This window comes from Haemorhous mexicanus, chromosome 2 (assembly GCF_027477595.1).
Source record: "Haemorhous mexicanus isolate bHaeMex1 chromosome 2, bHaeMex1.pri, whole genome shotgun sequence".
Taxonomy (NCBI): Eukaryota; Metazoa; Chordata; class Aves; order Passeriformes; family Fringillidae; genus Haemorhous; species Haemorhous mexicanus.
Genome location: NC_082342.1, coordinates 121,861,717 through 121,884,290, shown reverse-complemented (window position 1 = coordinate 121,884,290; position 22,574 = coordinate 121,861,717). Strand labels below are relative to the sequence as shown.

Here is a 22,574-nt window from a genome sequence, read left to right as displayed (position 1 = left end):
TCACCCAGTGTGCACCTGTGTGCAAACCTTGAGATAAGAAATGCTGCCTTAGGAATGCCCTGGAATAGGACAGACGTTGCTGAGAGAGAAATGGAGCTAGAAACAAGTTTCAAGGGATGGCCTTGCAAATAAGACTAGGTACCTTGGAGAAATAGAACTGTGAAAGTTTGATGTTGTTGATCCCCTCAAAGCCACATCCTCTGCAAACCAAGGAGGGAATTCCCATTCCTCAGGCCTCCAGCTTTCTCCACAAAGCTCATCAAGGGGAATAATTTAGACAAACCATTCTCCAGCTGATCCTCCGTGAGGACACAGATCTGGAATTCCTCTGTACGTGGGATAATAGCAGCAGTCCAAGAGCCAGCACTTCCATTAGTGCAAAGAATTCAGCTGCTGACATCATCAAAAGGCCATTATGCAAATGACCAGAACTTACTTAAAGTTGCTCTTCTCATTAGATTACCCATTAGTGTCAGGAAAATAAATGGTTTAGGTTCTTGAGCAGCTGAGCCCAGGAAGTCTGGACTCCTGCAGATGCACATCCTCACCACTGTCCTCAAAGAACGGCCTCACTTCCAGCACAGCTTCCCTGACATCCCTCTGCAGTCCCTGGCACTGTCCTTCCCTCTCCTCACTCCTCAGCACCTCCATCCAAATGGTTCTTTCCCTTCACCTTCTGTTCCTTTTCACACCCTCTGTGCCATTCCCACAGCCCAAAGTGCAGGTTTCTCTCCCTTGTGTGGCCAGCATGGACATTTTTGGGATGCAAGGCCAGGGAGAGCCCACATTGCTCACCCAGTGTACACAGCTGGACACATCAGCCCAACACCTGCTGAACCAGCTCAATTCTTGTCTTTTCCAGTTTGTGCCCCTTTCCAGCTGCCAATTCCCTCTTCCTTTAGTTCTTTTCCTGGAACTGCTGAAATCTGTATGAAGCCCCACACTGTTACACAGACTCCAAGGAAACAGCTCTCTGTGGGATTACTGGCATCTTCCACAGAGCACCTCAGCCAAGATTTGCTCCACCTAAGCCAGAGGATGAAGGCTGCAGGAATTGCTCCTTGCAATCCTGTGCCAGGGCTGCCTGAGTGGGCAGTGCAGGAGATGAGGAGCCTGAAGGCTCTTCCATCTCCAGTGCCACCAACCCCAAGGATCAGGCACAGGAATGAGTTGGACCCAGCAATGTCTTGGTTGTGCCTCTGACCTGTCCCAAACTGCTCTGGAAAGACATTTCTCAGTCAGCCCGTGTTTCCTCCCAGGCTGTGACCTGATGGGAAAACCCTCTGGGAACAGCACACTAAATATCCCTGCTTTCCCTTGCTCACCTGGTAATTTCTTTTCCAGTTGCTGCTGTTCTTCCTCCAGTGCTGGTTCTTCTGGTAACCTTTGGTCTACAGACACTGAGCTGGCAGCAGAAATGCCACTGCCAGAGCGGACTCTTCTGCCAAGGAAACAGGAATTGGGGGTGCTGAACAGAAGCCAGGCTACCCAAACAATTTATGATTTAATGATGAGATCAAATGAAATGCAATGATGCAATGTTTCATGGTACTCAGTGTTCATTCAGCACTGCCCAGAGGGTCTCACTCAGGCATTGCCTCAGAACAGGATTTTCCAGGATCCCAGCAGTTCACTGGTGAGCTGAGAACCCCAGTCCCAAATTCTCCATCCAGATGGGTTCAATCCTGTCCCCAAGATCTCTCACCTGGGGGGAGATTTTCCCCCAACCAGTCTGGGGTTGGGGAAATGCTGAGTTAAACTACAGCAAAAACAGCAGAGGCAGAAGAAGAGCTCACTATAGTCAAGCTAAAAGCAAGATCCCAGGTGGAATACACAAAAATTGGGAATCTTTAGATGTATACCAGAAGAACCCAGTAAAAAACCACTTATTTTCATTGCTGTTACTTTCTTCCCATCTATTTCTCCACAAAGAAGTGAAATGGAGCAAGTGCTCCCAAACCCAGCTGCACCCAAGGAGGCCTGGATGTGGGGCAGTGCAAATCCATCCTGGAATTCCAATACATTCTGACTGCTCTGCAGGAGTACAAAGCTGAACTTCAATCTGGGTTTCTATGGCCAGACTGAGCAGGTCTGGAAGGCGTGCCAGCATAAACAGCCACCCAAACCCTGGTCTCACAGGGCAAAATGTGAGGGGGCACTGCTCAGTTCCTGTGCTTGGCACTCCCAGAACCATCCCAAATGACACACAGAACTCAGGAGTGGGACTGCCAAGGGATGAGCAGTTACCTGAATGAAGGTGGGATGTACTCTGGGGGCAGGGCAGGAGGCAGTGGCTGACCAGACATGGCTACATCAATGAGGTGCATAGCCAGGATAAACTCCTCAGCTGTCAGCTTCCCATCTTGATCAATGTCAGAGAGATTCCTTGTTAAAGGGAAGGGACAAAGCAAGGAAATTATTAAATATTAAAAAAACCATTGTTCAAAGGCACTGTTTCAATATATACAGTCCCAATTTCATTCATATTTTTCACTATTTTTTCCACACTACTCTGTTTTTCCAAAACAAATGAAAAGCAAACCCCAAAAGCTTCTCTATTTCCCCCATTTCTCGTGGCTGTCTGTCTGAAATCCAGCCTTGCAGCCACAGCTTCTCCTTCACCTGCTCTGAGTGCTGCCAGGAGCTTGTGCCAGAGAAGGACCTTGAACCAGTGGAGTTCTCCTGAACACCTCATGAACACCCAAAAGAATCAGCTCAGGTGTTTGGCAGAACTTTTAGGTTTGGTCTCCTTCCTCCCTGGAGGCTCCTGTCTCACATTCCAGGGCACCCACTGGCAGTGAAATCAAAGCCAGTGATGTTCTAGTCCTGACAAGCACCAACCCACGCTGGCATTATGCACATATTAACAATTACAGATTAAAAATTACATCATGTCTCTGGATGGCCCCAAAGCAGAGCTCCAAGAGACGCACAAAATGCTTTTACTCCTGTTGAGGTGGTGTTGGACAAAATTAACAGCCAGGGACAGCACCCAGGGAGCAGCTGGAGTGGGCAAGGACAGAGTTAAGTTGGATTTTAGGGCAAGGTTCTTCCCCAGAGGGTGCTGGCACTGCCCAGGCTGCCCAGGGAATGGGCACAGCCCTGAGGCTGCCAGAGCTGCCAGGGATGCCCAGGGTGGGCTTGGTGGGGTCTGGGCAGGGCAGGGGTGGCACTGGGTGATCCCTGGGGGTCCCTTCAGCTCAGGATTTGTTTCTCCAGCGTGCTGCACTCCAATCATGCAGGGAAATCTCCCAAGATACTGTGAAAATCCAAGGGAAGTGATAAATCCTTCTGCAGTCCCAAGGAACAGGACTTTGCCAATGGGGTTTAAGTCTGGGAGACAATCCCAGCCTCACCCCATCCACACCTGTGGCACTGAACTCAGGCTGGAGCACAGGCACAAGCCAGGAGAGTGGGAATGCACCATGCACAGAAATGACTGCTCAGCTGGGTCAGAACTCCCAGGACAGCCCAGAGGCTGAGCATCACCTCTTCCTTTGAGTGTCTGAGCCAGGGATTCCAGCCCCAGCACAGGCTGACAAACCTAACCCCAGAGCAGGGCCCAGGAAAGGACCAACAAGAGCTGGAATATCCCCTCCTCATCTCAGTGCACTGGCAGCTGTCAGTGTCCCCAGCTGAGTGAGTCCTGTGTGCAGCTCCTGCAGTGAGCTGGTGGCAGCTGCCTGCCCACACAAGCACTCCAAGGCTGGCAAAAGCAGAGCAATTCTTGGTTAATCATCTGCTGGGGGACTGGGCTGGTTTGTTTTTATCCCTTTGTTAGGAAACAGAGAAGGAAAGAGTGGTTTTTAATTTATAACACAACTCCCAGTGCTTTGCAAAGAGAACGAGTGCAGCTGAATGGCCCTGTCAGAGTGACTGCACCACTGCCATCCTCACACTGAGCCCCTGGGCCAGCTCCAATGCTTCTCAAGCAAACACTCCTAAAGGACAGAAGTTAATTAGGAACAACTTCCCATGGGGCAATAAAAACATAATAAAGTTCAGCAAACAACAAGTTGGAAGGCAAAAGGGAATCTGAGACAAATGCCTTTAAAATCCATGACTGTACAGGTCTGTAAGTCCAGTCCCTGGGAAATCAGCCCTCCCACACCCAGGGAAAAGGCAGAGAAACCCCCCAGAAAGTGTGGCTTGGGTTAAGCTTCCTGTTCTACCACCTGTGCAAAGGTAAATTCCCCTGGTGCTCTATCAGGGCATGTGGAAGGCACAAGATGCTGAACATCTGCTCTGCCTAAAAACCAGCATTGAACCACAACTTCCAAATCATCACACAAAAGATGTTTTGGAACACAAAAGATGCCCCTGGTGCTCTTGTGGAATACTATTAGTAAAGGCATGGAAGTGCAGGTTTTGTTTATCAAGTTACACAGGACAAAGAGCAACAAGTGATTTATCAGTGAGACTGAAAATGGAGAAAAGCCCAGGGGCTCCAGGGCAGAGGTTTCAGAAGAGTTGGTGCTTTGATGGAAATGGAAACATTTATTTTACCATATTGTAGCCAGCTGAGCCTGGGGTAAACTTGACTGCATGAGAATCGTTCTTGCTTGGGGTCCTAAAAGGGAAACAAATATTAACAAAATAAGCAAGAGATGTGAGCAGCAGGAACTTGGATCCCCAAAATCACCAAGAAATCATACTTCACTTCTGCACAACAACCACAGAATCCCAGACTGGATTGGGTTGAGAGGGACCTCAGAGCCCACCCAGTGCCACCCCTGCCATGGCAGGGACACCTCCCACTGTGCCAGGCTGCTCCAGCCCCAGTGTCCAGCCTGGCCTTGGGCACTGCCAGGGATCCAGGGGCAGCCCCAGCTGCTCTGGGCAACCAAATCCCTCAGATTAAACCCAAGAAAGCTCTAAACCACAAAGACATGCACCAGAACTGCTAAAATCAAGCCAGGGGAGCAGCTCTGGTCTCTCCCTGGAACTGGCCACTGCTCTCAGCAGTGGGTGTACCATGATAAAGGTCCCCTGAACAGGAAATAATTAGCACTGACTCTATGATTGCAGAAGGCTGATCAATTGTTTAATTAAGCTACACTATATTATACTATACTATTAGAAACTTGTAACTCTTACAGACTGTCAGACACAGCTTTAACCTAATTGGTCAATCTATCTAAACACTATCCAGTGTCTAATTGAGAAACTACCTAGTTTTTTGGTAAACAATCTCCATAACACATTCTACATGTGCACAGCAACAGGTGCAGCAAATGGAGATAAGAATTGGTTTTTATTCTCTTCTCTGATCTTTCTTACAGCTTCTCACAGCTTCCCAGGAAGATCCTGGGAGAGAGCTATGTCTTTGTCTGTTCAGAGGATATGTGATTACCACATGGCTGAACCAAGCACTGGAAAGGGCTGCACAAGTTTTCACAGAAGCCACTGTGCCCTTTTCCAGAAACATTTCCCAAGGTCAGCTATGCAGGAAAAAAAGGAAAGATGGTGATAAAAGGATCCCAGCTGTGATGAGTATTTGCTTCTAGACAAGAGCATTGAGCACTTGGGAGATTCAAACAGAAAAATACTGATGAGCCTCTTACTATGTGAACAACACCCTCAGTGGCATGAAATTGGCTCTTACAGCTGGGAAGGAGGAGACAAGAGAAGCTGGGCCAGTACCTGTCAGGTGTCCACTCATGGTTTTGTCGTGGCTGTTGAAGAGCTGCCGGTACTTGAGCCGTGAGGACTGAGGGACAGCCCACTCTGCCACAGCAGGAGAGCTGCAAGGAGGGCAGGGAGAACAGGGACAGTTGGAGAGGTCATCTCAGGAAGGCCATGGGAACAATCACAGAGTCATAAATCACAGCAGGGTTTGGGCTGGAGGGACCTCAGAGCCCACCCAGTGCCACCCCTGCCATGGCAGGGACACCTCCCACTGTGCCAGGCTGCTCCAGCCCCAGTGTCCAGCCTGGCCTTGGGCACTGCCAGGGATCCAGGGGCAGCCCCAGCTGCTCTGGGCACCCTGGGCCAGGGCCTCAGCCCCCTCACAAGAGGCTGAAGTGCTGCACTGAGATCAAGTTTTATGCCTGAAAATATTCTTTCCCCCAATTTTGCTGGGAGGGTGGGGAGGTTCTGAGGTGCCCCTGGATCCCTGGCAGTGCCCAAGGCCAGGTTGGACACTGGGGCTGGAGCAGCCTGGCACAGGGGAAGGTGTCCCTGCCATGGCAGGGGTGGCACTGGGTGGCTGTGAGGTCCTTTCCAACTCAAACCATTCCATGATTCCATGATCTAATATTCCCTACAATATTTCTGAAACCACCACGTTTGACCTCTTGTTTGCAAACATTTATCACAATTCAGTCTCTTGGAAGACGTTTTGTTGGGGTTTTTATAAGTGTTTTCCTTTTTTGTTTACAGGCAGAGAATGAAGGAACCTAAATTGTTCAGAGGAGCTACAAGATTTTACCTAAACTTGTAACAGGAAATGCAGAGTAACATTTTACTGTCTTTAACTGTTTCTCTTAGCCAAATAGAGCTGATGAAGGAAAACAAATGTGAAAATATACTGGAAATGTAGAAAAAAAGGTGTGAAAAAGCCACACTTGAACATAAAGGTTCTCCTAATGGAACAAGTGAGGAATGCAATATTCCCAGTTCTAATCCATTCCCATAACAGGCTGAGTTGACTTGCAGCTCTAATTTCTGAGGTTTAATGGTTGAGAATCCTAATTCTGAAAACAAGGAGAGGAGTTTTCTGCCTTCAGGCACATTCAAATTTTGTCCTTTTTCTGACCTTATAAACCACTCTCACACAACAAGACACAAACCAGTATCTCTATTTTTATTTTTGATTTCTAAACTCTTGGGCCTTAATATATAAAGTTTCATTTTGCTCATGAGAGCAAAGCAAAAGCAAGCTGCCCCTTCAATAATGAAAATAAGAAAAAAGGCCAAATATTTCATTTTTACCCATAGGAATTCCTCCTCAGTTTTGCTGGATTTGGGGGTTCCACACATTTTACTTTCTGTGTTACACATAAATTATACCAGAGCATCCCTATTCTGTTCCTGGTCAGTTTAGGTTTCAGAGAGAAAATGAATTGTTTTGAAAGACTTTGAATTATTTGGAGTCAATACTCCAAATCAATACTGAGTAGTGTCACTTATCTAACAGCAGGACAATAGACAAGCCTGCAGAAGGAAATGAAAATAGAACCATCATTTAATTGTGTCCCAAGCCATTTTCCTCTTGCAAAACACCTGTGCCATAGATCCGTGAGACAGATGATTTATCAGGACTTTGGGAAATCCCTCTCTTAACTCCTCTCAGGAAGTTTAATTTTGTTAGATCCATTCTTTTAAACCACAGTAAACCTCTTTTTGCCCAACCACACGTTTTTGTAGGTCTTGGAATAATCTAAAAGCCCTTCAAGTGATTTTTCACACAGAACTTGAATACAGAAGAAACAGTGATGTGGAGTGCATTTAAAATATGAGACCTATGAAATATTTTGCTTCTAGCAATTACCCTGCAGTTGCTAATTGTAAATAATGCATTATTTGTCTTGTTTTCCCAGTACCAGGAGTGTCTGTGCACGATGCAGGTTTTGTTTATAGAAGCAAAAGCTGTTCTAAAGATCAAGTGAAGATCATGTCAGCGCTGTTAGCAGTTAATTACTTCATTTCCATGATTCCCTGCTCCTGGAGCATTAAAAAGGTGGAGTAAGGCCACAGCACCCCACAGAATGCTGAAGTGGTTCCTCTGCAGAACTGACTTCTGCCAGAGCTCTTATTTCAGATGAGTGCTTTGGGAAAGGGAAGGAGTTTTCCCAAGTGTGGGGACCCAAAGCCCCTCTGGCTGCCCCTCCCTGCCCCAGCCCCACCTGGCCACGTCGAAGGATTGTGCCTTTTGCAGCTTCGCGTTGAGCTGAGCTCCCGGCCCCGAGCGGCTGAAGGAAGAACTCTTTGGCAAAGTGGCTGGGAAGAGAGAAAACAGGGATTTATTGCTATTCACAGTGACCCAGACAATTCCCATGACATTCACTCACTCCTACATCCAGTACAAGCACTGTGGGTCTGATGGGAACTTTTTAACAATATAAAGATCAGAGAGTCCACAGCTTATTTCCACAGCTTTATGGAAACCCTGTTGATACCAAATTATATTTTGGTACATGTCAGAAACCATATGTAGCTCACTATTAAAGCCACCCTAACAAACAGCAGCATAAAGAGACAGGAGAGGCCCAATATCCAGGCAACAGCTTCCTGGCAAGTTCATTTCTCCAAGTGCCGTTTTATTTTCTCACCACGAGGGACTCCTGCGGGAGGCCATGTCCACATTCCTTCTTTTAGCTCTTCTCCAAGTGTGCCAAGTGGGCTAAAGCAAAGCACAGTCCTTCCCCAAAGGCATCACTGGAGTGGCTAATCCCACGTGTCCCAGGAAATGCGGGGGAGCTGTTAGGAGCAGGAGACAGAGAGTGAGAGCGGCGTACCGGGGTGAGCGAAAGCAGGCAGGGGCTGGATGACAGCAGGAGCTCCGTTAGCCAGGGGAGGGACGGCGGCAGGGACAGAGGACACCAGCGGGGGGGACATCCCCACGACTGGGATGGACGCCATGGGCACCGGGGCCACAGTGGTGAGGGATGGCATGTTGGCAATGCCCCCGAGACCTACGGGCGAGAAAAGCACAGGTTGGTTCTGACGCACACCCGAGACGGCCCCCGCGGGGTCACCGACACCTCCGGCGGCGCCTCCCAGCCCTGGGACAGCCCTCCCAGCCCGGGGTGGCACAGCAGGGACAGGAACGGGACACAGGGACAGCCCCAGAGCGGGGCAGCACTGCCCCCAGCTGTCCAGCAGATCTGCTACAAAGGGAATTGTGTGCCTCGACCTGAGAGGGGAGCAGCGCTGGCAGCCCCAGGGAGGAGGAGCTCCAGGCCGGCCCAGCAGCTGCGGGGCTGGTGCTCCAGCCCTGGGCTGGGATGAGACAGGGCAAAGCTGGTGGAGAGCACAGGAATGAGAGGCTGAGGGCAAGCACAGCTGCAGGGAACCAGGGGGTTAAGGAGGGCCAGTGGTGCCAGGGCAAGAACGGGGGATGTGCAAACAGCTCACATTAATCTACAGGGAATGAGAACAGGGGAATCACCACTTCCCCAAGACTGGGCTCATTCCCTTCTGCCTTTTCTCACTTAACCCTGCATTGGCTCTGCCCAGTTTCACTGTCTTCCTCCAAAGAGTTTTATTTCTGGCTGTAAAACTTGTGGGGGTTACAGTGGATCAAACCACACTGCTGCATGCAGTTTATCAAAGGCACTTTTCCCTTTCCTCAGGACATTTAGATGGGATCTTGGGAATTAGGAATTGTTCCCTGGCAGGGTGGGCAGGCCCTGGCCCAGGGTGCCCAGAGCAGCTGGGGCTGCCCCTGGATCCCTGGCAGTGCCCAAGGTCAGCTTGGACAGGGCTGGGAGCAGCCTGGGACAGTGGAAGAAGTCCCTGCCATGGCAGGGGTGGCACTGGAGGGACTTTAAGGTCTCTTCCATTCCAAACCATTCCAGGATTCCCAGGCACCAATAACCCTGAGGCACAGCAAGGACTAAAGCAGAAAGGGAAAGATCCTCTCACAACAGGACCAAGGTGCCAGAGGTTTGGCTTTATTTGGTTATTTTCCTTTCCCTCCTTTCCCCATCCCATCTTCCCTACTCTTTTCCTAGAAATGATGGTGACTTTGGCAATACTTCACCCCAGCAGCAGTTCAGCTCCTACCAGAGCAGCACTGCTCATCAAAGCAGACTGTAAAAACTCAAGGACAACAGAGCAGATCTTGCCAAAGCTGGAGATCCAGTAATGCCAACAGTTTAACCACAACTCCAGCCCTTTGGAATGCTCTAGCCTTGCTACCTGAGCCATGTTTTGTTTGGAGCAGTGCAAACCTGAAGCAGACAGGAGCTCAGCTCAGGTAAAAACTCAGTGCAATTCCTCTCAGTGCACGTGCAACATCTGGAATTGAGTCCATGTGCCTTTAGAAGCACTTTTCCCTAAAATTTTCTTAAAGAAACTGCAAAAGGACAATGGAATTGCTGCAGTCCCAGGCAACAGTGAGGAAAATGGAGAACAGGGATCTTACCAAATCCTGGGGCACCGGGCAGGGCGAGGGGCGGCTGCTTCATGACGGGCGGCAGCGCGGCCGGGAGCTGGTAACCCTGGAGCTTCAGTTTGATGAGTTTCATAGCTATGGAAAACTCCAGGGGATCCATCCTCCCATCATTGTTCATGTCAGCTAGAGCCCTGCAAAACACAGTGTTTGCTCACTTACATCCTGCAATGAGGAACTTCAGGCCCTGGCCCAGGAACAGGCTCACATGAGTGTGGATATTCGAGGCTGAGGAAGGGGCTGGAGCCCCAGGAGGAGCTGAGGGAGCTGGGAAGGGGCTGGAGAATTCCTGAGGGAGCTGGGCAGGGGCTGGAGAATCCCTGAGGGAGCTGGGAAGGGGCTGGAGAATTCCTGAGGGAGCTGGGAAGGGGCTGAGCCTGGAGCAGAGGAGGCTCAGGGGGCCCTTGTGGCTCTGCACAAGTCCCTGCCAGGAGGGGACAGCCGGGGGGGTCGGGCTCTGCTGCCAGGGCACAGGGACAGGAGCAGAGGGAACGGCCTCAGGCTGGGCCAGGGCAGGCTCAGCTTGGCCAGCAGCAGGAATTTGCCCATGGAAAGGGGGCTCAGGCCTTGGCAGGGGCTGCCCAGGGAGCTCTGCAGTGCCCATCCCTGCAGGTGTCCCCTGGAGGTGGCACTGAGTGCTCTGGGCTGGGCACAGGGTGGCCATGGGGCACAGCTGGCACTCCCTGGGCTGGGAGGGCTCTGCCAGCCCCAGGGATTTGGGGATTCTCACGAATTTCCACCCAAAATTATGCCAGTTTTACTAACACACTATTTAAACTTAAGAGCTCTTTGATTTCTTTCCTTGGATGATTAATAAATATTTTTGAAGTTGCTTTTCAACTCTTGGAGGAATCACAACGAAGCACCCAGAACAAATGCAGCTGCACAAAAACTTTACAAAATCACACCAATGAAAGCACAGGGTCCTAAAACAGCACCACAGAGAAGCAAACCACTGAGTCTGCAAATCTGTACTTTAGCTCCACTTAAAATAAAACATTCTTTAAATCTGTGACTCCCCTCAGCACTGCTCCATCTGGGAGTGTGCAAATGTGTTTTCAATTAAACAATAGCACTCAAGATGAAACATTGAGCCTAGGCCTTGAATAGGCTTTCAGGGAAAGGAGCCTGACTTAAACAGTCTGCTTTTTGTTCCTTGCCTTGCTAGTTAAGAAAACCCAGCTCAGCAGGGAATAGGGCTGGGAGCTTGGGGGGAGAGAAGCAGGAAGAAGAGTGTCAGTTCCTGCCACTGCACACCAAAAAACCCTGAGTAAATGCACATCAGTAACAGAAATAGCTGTACACTTACTTTTGAACACCATGCTTATTTCTTTGCATTTGTTTAAAGAATTAAGTGCAGATTTCAGCACTGGGATAATACAGATTTTGAAGTTCATGCATTTACTTCTATGTCATGGGTGTGGCCCTGGGCAGTGTGGCTGAACCAGAGCTTCATTTCTGATCAAATTCCTCTCAAAGAGTTTTTGTGCAGCTAGATGGAAAGTTATCTCAAAAGTACCCCAGTGAACTGACAGCTATTTATAACTGATACACAAGGAGACAGCCAGGTAAAGGTAGTGGCAAAATGGAAATCCCCCCACTCCAAAAAAAACCCCAAAACTTGAAATCCCCCATGGAGAGGCAGATCCCAGCAGGGACTGGCAAAGGCTTAGATCCCCAGCAGCATCAGAGACACTCCAAACCTCTCCAGAACTCCTAAGAAAGGATTTCCAGTGGTGCAGCTGCCTTAACCCACCAGTTCTGATGCCATGGGGCCAAATAACAGAACTAAAATCTGGGAGAAGCATTTAAAGCAAGTCAGGAGAGGACTCTGAGACACAGATACTGATATCCTTCTGAAGCATGTGCTGCACCTGTGCCTGGAAGATGCTGAATGCCAGAATCCCAGGCTGGGCTGGGAGGGACCTCAAAGCTCATTTCATCCCACCCCTGCCATGGCAGGGACACCTCCCACTGTCCCCAGTGTCCAGCCTGGCCTTGGGCACTGCCAGGGATCCAGGGGCAGCCCCAGCTGCTCTGGGCACCCTGGGCCAGGGCCTGCCCACCCTGCCAGGAACAATTCCTCATTGCCAAGATCCCACCCAGCCCTGCCCTCTGGCACTGGGAGCCATTCCCTGGCTCCTGTCCCTCCATCCTTGTCCCCAGTCCCTCTGCAGCTCTCCTGGAGCCCCTTCAGGCCCTGGCAGGGGCTCTGAGCTCTCCCTGGAGCTTCTCCTCTCCAGGTGAGCACCCCCAGCTCTCCCAGCCTGTCCCATAATAGTCTTACCAGTGGCTTCTACACCTGCAAATACTTTGATTTACAAGATAAAAACCTTCCTGTTAAATCTATTAGACCCTGAGTGGGTTCAATCCCTGCCAGGAAAATGCAGGAAGAGTAAAGATCACACTGCAGGAACCTTGGCTCTCCAGGCACCATTTCCTGCTGGGACACAGCAAATCTTAGCACCCTACATGAGAAAACATTAATTCCCCAGCATTCAGAAACTCTGATGTGCACCAGTGTCACTGCTCTCATTGAACTCCAATTCACATCAGCAGCTGTAGCTTTTCATTCAACATCTGACCTTCTGTGAACTCCTTTACTCTACACCAACAGCTTCATTATTGAAATGACCAGCACAAATATCAGTGCAGAGAGTTCTCTGCACCCCACAGAATTTCTCCAGTTTTACAGAGTGCAAAGAAAAAGCAGCTTTTGTCTGACAAACTCTCCCTGCTAAAATAGGACACATTTCCATTTCTAGTTGCAGAAGTTGGTGTCAGGCTGCTGGATTTTACTGTGCTGCTCTGGAACAAGCAGCACCTGCAATGGAGGGAGCCAGCAAACACCACCTAATTCCACTAATTTCTGCTCCTAATGAAACTGGGACAATGTGGTGCCCTTGCATTTGTTTCATTTGTGGCCTGGCCGGAACCAGCTCAGGGTAAATGGATTAAACATTGACTAAATATTTATTATCTTCTGTAGGCCAGGCTCGTATCTAATGCCAAAGGCTGCAGTGGGCTCAGCACCACCCCAGGGCCCAGGTGCTGACAAATCCTTCCCCATGGATCTCTTCCTCCTCCTTTCTCTCATCTTTTCTGCAGAATGAAAAGCCAGCTTGATTACTTTGGCATGTATGAGGTGCAGAACCTGACCACGGGCAGTGTTCCCCCAAACATGCTGTAATTAGCACACAGAGCACCCACCCATGCAAGCAGCCCTGTGCTAAGGCAGGGATCCCTGGGCAGTTCCCAAATCTGGACTCACTTAGCTGGACATTCCCCCCTGGGTTGCACAGTCCCAGATGTGGCACAGGGTGAGCAGCACTCAGGTCTCTGGCCCCAGGCACACCACGGATGCCTGTGCAGGAATCACCAGAATTGCCCCACTCTGCCACCCCTGGACACAGATTTGGGAAGGTGGGAAGGGAAGCAGATGTCAGGAACAAGGAAGTCACTCAGTGACTCTGTGCTGACAAAATAAGTGGCCCCAAGAGCACAGAGAACAGCTGGCAGTGATTATTTCAGCTCTCCTTTCATTCCAGGGGCCAGGCCACACAGGAGATGCTCTTTGAGCCCCATTCATCAAGGCTCTCAAGAAAGGCAGATTATTCTGCTGAAGCACAGTGATCTCCCAAGCCACTGCAGGCCCAGCTCAAAGCCCAATTAGAGGCTTCTTAATTGATCACCAGCCTGGAGGAGTGTGGAGCTGGTGAAGGGCAGAGCAGCACAGAAGCTGTCATGGCAGACCATAATACCTCACTCCCTTGCTCACTGAGGTCCCAGAGACTTCTTTCCTTGTACAAGGGACACAGGAATCCTCACTGCTAACAAACCTGCTGTTTTGAAGGACTGTGAATTCTGGGGAAGCCCCTGTGGGCCCAGAAGTGAGGCACTGATCAGATTTACTCCCTGTGTCCCCCAGCTGGGAGGGATCCTTTAGCAGACACAGGCCAGGCTTTTCTCACACTGCCACAGTCAGCCAGAGCTAAGATCAGCAGGATGACCAAGAACAGGAAAACACCTCCAGAACAGCACACCCAGACAGACAGACAGACAGACACCTCCTCAGGGGCTGCCCCTGGATCCCTGGCAGTGTCCCAGGCCAGGTTGGACACTGGGGCTGGAGCAGCCTGGCACAGTGGGAGGTGTCCCTGCCCTGGCAGAGGTGGGATGGGATGAGCTTCATGGTCCCTCCCAGCCCAAACCATCCTGGGATTTCTCAGATCAGAAATTAATTCCAGAGTTTTACAAGTTGTTTTAACTCAGAATTACTTTCCTTCCTTGAGTACTCCTGTACCTCCCCTTCTCTCCCTGTAACAATCAAATGCCACCTCCAAAAGCCCAACCCAGCTATTCCAGGAGCAGACACTGATGGAAGAGCAGCAGCTCCCATCTCTCAGAGATTTCAGGCTCATGTCTCCAAAACGCCCCCTCCAAAGTACTCAAGGATCTGTATAAAGATTTTTACTTAAATATTTACTTCTTTTCACTCAGAGATGACTAAATTAAAAAAAAAAAAAAAAAAGGAAGAGACAGAGAGAAAGGAATGTCCATGAGCTGCTTTATGATTAAGAAAAGCAGCTTGAATAAGTTTTAGTTCAGCTTCATTAACAAAAATGTGCAGGTCTTGTCTCTATGACAACTCCAGAGGGAGTGGAATGATTCCCTTCCTCTCAAGAGCCTGGAAAACTGAATAATTCAGAGAGGAAGAGATCCTTAGTCAGACTATTTACAACTGTTTGGATTTGTTAACACCTCTTTAAAGCCAAGGCCTATGGAAGATTTTTGGAGAAAGGATGTCTTGTTTAAGACACAACTTCTTTCCTTGTTTAATTCAGAGGCAAGAGAAGTTCCAAAGGGACATTTGAACACTCACTGAGGCTTCAGCAAATAAGACCAGTCCAGCTTTGATATTTGTAAGATGAAGATTATCAGAAAAGAAAATAAGCTCCTTATTTAAAAGCCATGTAGGTCTGGGCATGCAGATTTCCCAAGCAATAAAATAATTCTCCTCTTTCTCCTGTCAGAGCAAAATTCTGCCTTTAACAGTCCTTAACTGCACCACAAAGTTTTTGTAATGGCAATAAACACCTTCTCAAATAGCTCACAGAGGAAAAGGGAACAGATTCTCCCAAAGTTCTCTATCCCTCTTACCAACCCAGAATGAAAACCAGTTTTAATTCTCTCTGTTTCACAGCAATATCTGTGCTGGTAGTAATATTATTAATGCAAACCACAAATAATCATAGAGTTATGGGATGGGATGGGTTGGGAGGGACCTCAAAGCTCATTTCATCCCACCCCTGCCATGGCACGGACACCTCCCACTGCCCCAGGCTGCTCCAGCCCCAGTGTCCAGCCTGGCCTTGGGCACTGCCAGGGATCCAGGGGCAGCCCCAGCTGCTCTGGGCACCCTGGGCCAGGGCCTGCCCACCCTGCCAGGGAACAATTCCTCATTGCCAAGATCCCACCCAGCCCTGCCCTCTGGCACTGGGAGCCATTCCCTGGCTCCTGTCCCTCCACACACAGGTCCAGGTCTGGCAGGGTCAAAGCAGAAATCCCTTCATTCCTGCAGGAAAATCTGGCACTGTGGCAATGACTGTGCTGTGGAGTGGGCACAGATTTGGATCTGGCTGAACTCACCAAGGAGAGACAAACATTTCCAGTTTCAAGCTTGGACTCCAACTCCAATGGAAACAGACTAGGTCAATCTTCATTTTTGTAACAAACACTCCAGGTCTTGCCTAGGCTCTCCCACTAGCAGATTTATTACTAATTACTGTGCTTAGCAAGTGTACAATTGTACTGCAGTCATTTTAACAGAGCTGAAAGCATTTAGCAGTTTGAAATGAGAGTTTGAAACTGCCAACTCCCAAAATGCCATTTGCTGGGACAGCCCAGGACCATTGGCCTCCTGCCCACCTGGGGACACCTGGGCTCGTGTCCAGCCACTGCCACCAGCACCCCCAGGGCTCTTCCCAGCCCCTGTGCCCCAAGACTGGAGAGCTCCATGGGGTTGTGGTGGCCCCAGGGCAGGAGCCAGCACTTGTCTCTGCTGACCCCAGCCTGCCCAGACCCCCCTGCAGAGCTGCCTGCCCTGGGGCACAGCCACACCCCCCCAGCCTGGCACTGCCCGAGGGAGCCCTGGATGCAGATCCCCCCTGAGCAGGGCTGGCCCCAGCCCTGGGGGACCCCTGCCCCAGCCCCAGCCCTGCCCCAGTGTGCCCCACACCCAGCCCTGTGCCCACCCCACACTCACCATATCTGTGCTAGCACTGGCTGAGGTAACCCAGATTGGAAAAAAAAGTTCCTGGCTTGATCACCTGTAAAAGAAACAGGACATGGCTTCAGCTCCAGCTCCAAACACCTGCCAGAGGGAATGGGGCATCAGGAGGCAAAAACATCTGCAAGAGAAGGCCAGCCCGTGCCATGAGAGATGAGCATGGACAAAGCACTAAGAACATTCAGTGTAACAAAACAGAGCAATGAAAGGAGGCCTCCTATTGCCTTTGAGACCAAAGTTTGATGAAAATTTATTAGAATCAGTGCAATTCCTTGATTTGGAGCTTTGCTTCCCACTGCTTCAATCAGTTGTGCATTTAGATCTTTCCAAGAGGTCATCCATGCTGATGTCAGTGCTGTACAAATTGGATTTCTAAACCTGATTTCAGTTAAAGTGACACACCTTTATTTAATCAGACCTTTTATTTATCATAATATGAGTATGGTGAGCTGACCCCAGGCACAAAGAACCCATCATTGCCTTCCACAGCAGGATGGGGAATAGAAAATATCAGAAAATAACAGAAAAGTTGGGGCAGATGTGGCAAAATATTTGAACAATGAGATATAAAATAAGAAATACCTGCTCAAATTTTCTAATTATTATTATGCCCACGTCTCCCAGGCAGCTCTGTACACATTTAGGCTCCCTAGTTAAGATTCAACTAAACAAAATGAGAAGTGGAAGCTGTTTGTTACCAGTGATGAATCCTGCAGTTGGTTTCAGACTATGGAACTGTTGATCATGTTTTGCTCTCTCCTCCACAGTAATAGCCCAGATATCCAGGTTGCCTGGTTCAAAAGAAATGGAGAAATGACACTAAGAAACATTCCCTAAACCAGCCTCTTCTCTTTCTGAGTATAATTATCTCAGCAGTCTGGGCCTCCTCCAACAACCCAAGGGTGGGAGGCCATTTGCCCCCAGAGCACACCCAGCTGCAATTCCAGTTCCTTTGCCTGCAAAGGCACCTCTTCCCCAAAATCCCACCTGACCTGCCCACAGAACAGCCCTCAGCAGATGCACCCCTGAGGTGCAACCAGAGCAGTTTCTGTGCCTCAGCACTGGGATTTCTCTTTGTAAATCAGCTGCAAAACCCAACTCCCAGATGGATTCCCAGGTCTCAAGGGGCCTGCGAGGAAGAGGGACTGCTCATCAGAACTGACAGGGATGGGTTCAGACCCAAAGAGGGAAATCTGGCTGAGTTTCACAGCAGGAATTGTTCCCTGGCAGGGTGGGCAGGCCCTGGCCCAGGGTGCCCAGAGCAGCTGGGGCTGCCCCTGGATCCCTGGCAGTGCCCAAGGCCAGGCTGGAGCAGCCTGGCACAGTGGGAGGTGTCCCCGTGGCAGGGGTGGGATGGGATGAGCATCCCAGTCCAGCCCAGTCTGGGATTCTGTGATTTCATGGGAATAGCAAAAAATCCTGTCCCTACTGCACTGCCAGGGCCCATCCTGGACTTTTCACTCCATTTCCAGATGCTGCAACTTCCCCTGTTGTAAATGAAGGGATAAAAAATGTGTTACTTTTGTTCTAACCTAAATGTGAGTGATGGGACAAGGGAAAACTGGCAGTGATACCACCCAAGGCATCTGCTGGAGCTTTCAGCAACTACCAAGTCCAGGAAGCCTGAAAGGAAAAAGCATCTGCACCTCTCCAGTGCAGGTGGAGCAGAATGAGGGGGTGCCCCAGTGCCTGAGTGGCCTGGCTGTGCCTGGCTGTGCCCTGCAGGGACAGAGGCTGGGCTGGAAGGGATGGATGCAGCACCCAGGCCTCTGGACTCTTGGCTGGGAGGTGTCTGCCAAGGCACCACCAAGCCCAGGAACTCTCAGCTCAGAGAGATGCACAAACTCTTCCCTAGAGAAAACCCTTGGAAAGGAACACGTTTATGCCAAGTTTTTGCACACAGGAACAGCTCAGAACACAGCAGAAACCACTTACCCCCAAAAGGTGTTGGAAACTGAGCCATGGTTCTGTCACTTTTAGCTTGTTAATAGATGCCTGGAAAAGAAAAAAAAAATCAGATATTCAACACAGTATCTTCTATTTCCAAATATTTTCTGTATGATTAATTACTACAGGAAAAAAAAAAAAGGCAGTGAGGAAGCAGGATTGTATCAATACTTCCCACACCAACTGGGACTTACAAAACTCAGTGTCTCATTTTTGCACATCCCTGTGCATCTATGAGGGCACCTTCCTACCAGCAAACAGCCACATCTCATTCTGCTTGAAGAATGGCCTCAAAACCAGCCTGTAGTTATGAATAAGGATTTATTTATAAATAGGCAGAGATGGAGTGAGGGCAGAGCTCAGTCCCACCCCAGGGATGCTGCTGCAGGCTCCATGACTCTCCTGAGTGTCACAACCCCTGCTCCTGCCTAGGAGGGGAACTGGCTCCATTTCCAACTGCTGCAGCCCACCATCAGTGACCTGGTTTTTATTCCTGCCTTCAATTAAATTCATGGATACATGGAGCTTCAACTCCATGTCCTGCTGCGTCCCCAGCCCCAGCCCTGAGGAGCACCAAGGGCCCATGGTGCAGAGGGAGGGCAGGGGAGCCTCCAGGAGAGCACCACTGGCTCTGCCAACAAAGGCACCACACAGGCTCCAAATTTCATCTGACACAGAGAAGGAAAACCATTTTTCTTGCTGCACACAAAGGCTGACATGAGCTGCCTGAGCCAGGGGACAATGGCCAGCACAACAATGAGCCATGGCCTCTTGTCCTGTGAGATTCCACTCGTGTCTTCCAGGCAACAGCAGAAAGGCAGAGGGGAACAGAATCAGGAGAATCATTTAGGCTGCCTGAACAGCAGCAGAAATTTATCAATATCCCTAAGAAAGGGCATTCACTTGCACCAACAATTTCCTTTTGTCTGAATTCCCGTTTGCTCCCCTGCCCATCCCCCTTTCACACTTCCCACATTCTCCTCTGGCTTCCAACTTGGGAACCTCCTCTGTATCCCCTCCCAGATGTCCCTGCACAAAGCCCTGGCACTTCTGCCAGCCAGGCTCCCCAGCAGTTGGAATTTGGGGAACCATGGACACAATCCTGACTCTTTTTCCTCCTGATTTGGCCAAGCACGTGACCCCAAAGCCCTGTGCCCCAGGCCAGGGAAGGCAGCTGATGCTGCTCCCAAGGGTTATCCCAAAAGTTTCAAACTCGAGGTGCAGAGATCCAAGGGTTCAGAGCAGCTCCCTGAGCTGTGGGGCTCTCCCAGAAGCATTCCTGAAGTGTTGAAAGATCAGCACTTTTATCTTTGCCTGTTTGCTTATTGTTCTCTGCTCTGGGAAAGAACTCAGTGATGCTGCTGGGTTTTGTGACTGCAAGGAAACCTTGAGGGGAAAAAAAAAAAGAAAAAAAAAAGAGGAAAAAAGGAGGGGGGACAAAAGAGGAGGAAAAAAAAAACCCAAACAAGCAAAAAGAAAACTAAAACAAAACCAAACTAAAGAAAAAAAAAACACAAACCAAGAAAAAAAGCCCAAAAAACCCATCAAAAAAAGCCAATAAAACCACACACACAAAAAAAAAAAAAAAAAAAAAAAAGAAAGAAAAAGAAAAAAAAAAGAGAGAAAAAAAGCAGGAAAACCTAAAAGCAGAAGTCCTTGAAGTCCCCCTTCTCAGAGCCCAGGCAGTTTCCATATTATCTGTTCCTTTTCAGCACAAGGGGAAGCAGCAGAGCATTTACAGGCTCAGCCCTTCAGGGAAGAGCCTCCTCCACAGCCTGCCAGGATTCCACAGGAATTGACTCCCCTTCACCTTGAACACAGGGGGAAGAGAGGGAGTGGGAAGGCTGAACACCAGCCCGTGCTGGATGCCAAGGAAAGCAGAAACTATTCCAGAGAACTTCCAGAGGGAAGAAAAAAAAAAGAATAAAGTGAGAAAAAAACCAAAGCCAGCTGGGGGAACGGAGAGCAGGAGCAGAGAGCTGTGTTAAAATGTGAGAGGCTGAAACCCAAAGCAAAGCTGAGTGCAGACAGAGAGCCAGGGAAGCAAAGTGAGGGAAAGGCAAATCCCTGCTGACTGGAATATGCTGGAGTTTGCTGTTCATTGCTGATGGCTCACCTGAGCTCCATAAGCACAGGTTTCACTGTGCATGCCTGGGGTGACACCAGGGCCCCAGGCCTCTCTCCAAAGGCTGGACCAGGTGGTCTTTTGAGTCTATCCTGACCCAAAGTCCTCTGAGATCCTGTTTTTGGGGTTGAAGGGCTCAGGGATGGAGAACAGGTATTCTTTATCCCCAAAAACATCTGACACAGTTGTTATATTATAAAATATCATATACCTGTATTGCAAAGCAAAAAATCCAGCACAGGATCCCTCCCAGCCCAGGGAGTGCCAGCTGTGCCCCATGGCCACCTTGTGCCCAGCCCAGAGCACTCAGTGCCACCTCCAGGGGACACCTGCAGGGATGGGCACTGCAGAGCTCCCTGGGCAGCCCCTGCCAAGGCCTGAGCCCCCTTTCCATGGGCAAATTCCTGCTGCTGGCCAAGCTGAGCCTGCCCTGGCCCAGCCTGAGGCCGTTCCCTCTGCTCCTGTCCCTGTGCCCTGGCAGCAGAGCCTGACCCCCCCGGCTGTCCCCTCCTGGCAGGGACTTGTGCAGAGCCACAAGGGCCCCCTGAGCCTCCTCTGCTCCAGGCTCAGCCCCTTCCCAGCTCCCTCAGGAATTCTCCAGCCCCTTCCCAGCTCCCTCAGGAATTCTCCAGCCCCTTCCCAGCTCCCTCAGGAATTCTCCAGCCCCTTCCCAGCTCCCTCAGGAATTCTCCAGCCCCTTCCCAGCTCCATTCCCTTCCTGGAGAAGCTTCAGCCCCTCAAGGTCTTCACTGCAGTGAGGGCCCAGAACTGACATCTCAATTTCCAACCTTATTTTGAAGCAATAACCAGTTGTTTAGATGTGCCTTCCACATTCTCCAGTCTCTACCAGCTGCACAGCAGCACTCACTCCACTCCTCTGCCTTCCATGGCTTTCCCAGCATCCCCAAGAAAGAACCCACAGTGAGATAAAACACAAACCATGAAGGAACCAAATGCCCAGAGAGCTGCCAGAAATCCAGGCTGGATAAGCTGAGCTCTGTGCCATCCCTTCCCTTCAGGAAAGCTGTGATTTCACTAAACCACTGAGATTTGTAAAAACCTGGATACCTCAGCAATTTTTTGAATTCTGATAAATTCAATTGCTGCTGACCAATGAGTTCAGGAATGATTCAAACAGGAAGAAGGGGAGACAAGCAGGGGAAGCACAACTGCACAGTCAGGGGATCACACACAGCTCCCTGGGGAAGGCAGCCCAGAGCTCCCACACCAGCAATGAAACCAAGAGTGCCTCAAAGGGTGTATTCTGCACAGGAGGCAGGAGATGCAGCTGATACTTTATCCTTCTTCTAGAGAACACAACAAGGAACTTTGAGCTGCTCACCTTTGGCTGTCAAAAAAGAGCTTAAGCCAGGGCTGCACTGGGATTTGCCAAACCAATCCAACATTAAACACCTCCTTCCTACATAAATCCCATCTTCCCTGAACAGCAGAGAGCCACATCTCATCCACAGGCTATAAACCACTGAGCACTGGGGTCAGTCACAAGTTCTGTACCTCCCAACCCTCCACAAAAGGAAAATATTCCAGCTTTCAATTCCCAGGGTGGTGCCAAGAGCAGCCACCCCACAGGTCCTCTCCCCACCAAGGCCAGAGGATCCCTGGGGCTGGCAGAGCCCTCCCAGCCCAGGGAGTGCCAGCTGTGCCCCATGGCCACCCTGTGCCCAGACCAGAGCACTCAGTGCCACCTCCAGGGGACACCTGCAGGGATGGGCACTGCAGAGCTCCCTGGGCAGCCCCTGCCAAGGCCTGAGCACCCTTTCCATGGGCAAATTCCTGCTGCTGGCCAAGCTGAGCCTGCCCTGGCCCAGCCTGAGGCCGTTCCCTCTGCTCCTGTCCCTGTGCCCTGGCAGCAGAGCCCGACCCCCCCGGCTGTCCCCTCCTGGCAGGTCTGTGGGGCACTGGAGTGTGTTGGTGTTCCCAGGTCAGGGACAGCAGTGACAGATCAATGACATTGCAGGAGATCAATCATGGGAAATGCCCACAGGACCACTCCACAGCTGCTCTCTGTGATTTCCCCCTGCTCGGGGTCGTTGGCCTGTGCTGCTCTGGGCTGGCTGAAAGGCCCCTGGTTGTGA

At 50.1% G+C, this 22,574-nt stretch overlaps 1 protein-coding gene across 5 annotated transcripts in view; it reads right to left on the bottom strand.

Annotated features, from left to right (window-relative positions):
- Window positions 1-22,574, bottom strand: part of ITSN1 (intersectin 1) — a 113,238-nt gene that overhangs the window by 67,156 nt on the left and 23,508 nt on the right. For 4 of the 5 annotated variants that reach the window (XM_059840197.1, XM_059840198.1, XM_059840200.1 and 1 more), the window contains exons 2-11: window positions 18,342-18,401; window positions 17,105-17,197; window positions 16,383-16,446; window positions 10,091-10,251; window positions 8,460-8,636; window positions 7,848-7,941; window positions 5,644-5,744; window positions 4,507-4,570; window positions 2,248-2,385; window positions 1,326-1,441 (exon numbers count right to left, since the gene is read on the bottom strand). In XM_059840197.1, the coding sequence (XP_059696180.1) occupies window positions 1,326-1,441; window positions 2,248-2,385; window positions 4,507-4,570; window positions 5,644-5,744; window positions 7,848-7,941; window positions 8,460-8,636; window positions 10,091-10,251; window positions 16,383-16,446; window positions 17,105-17,197; window positions 18,342-18,369 (1,036 nt within the window). In that variant the 5' untranslated portion in view covers window positions 18,370-18,401. The remainder of the gene's footprint in view (window positions 1-1,325; window positions 1,442-2,247; window positions 2,386-4,506; window positions 4,571-5,643; window positions 5,745-7,847; window positions 7,942-8,459; window positions 8,637-10,090; window positions 10,252-16,382; window positions 16,447-17,104; window positions 17,198-18,341; window positions 18,402-22,574) is intronic. The other variant, XM_059840199.1, reaches the window with a different exon arrangement.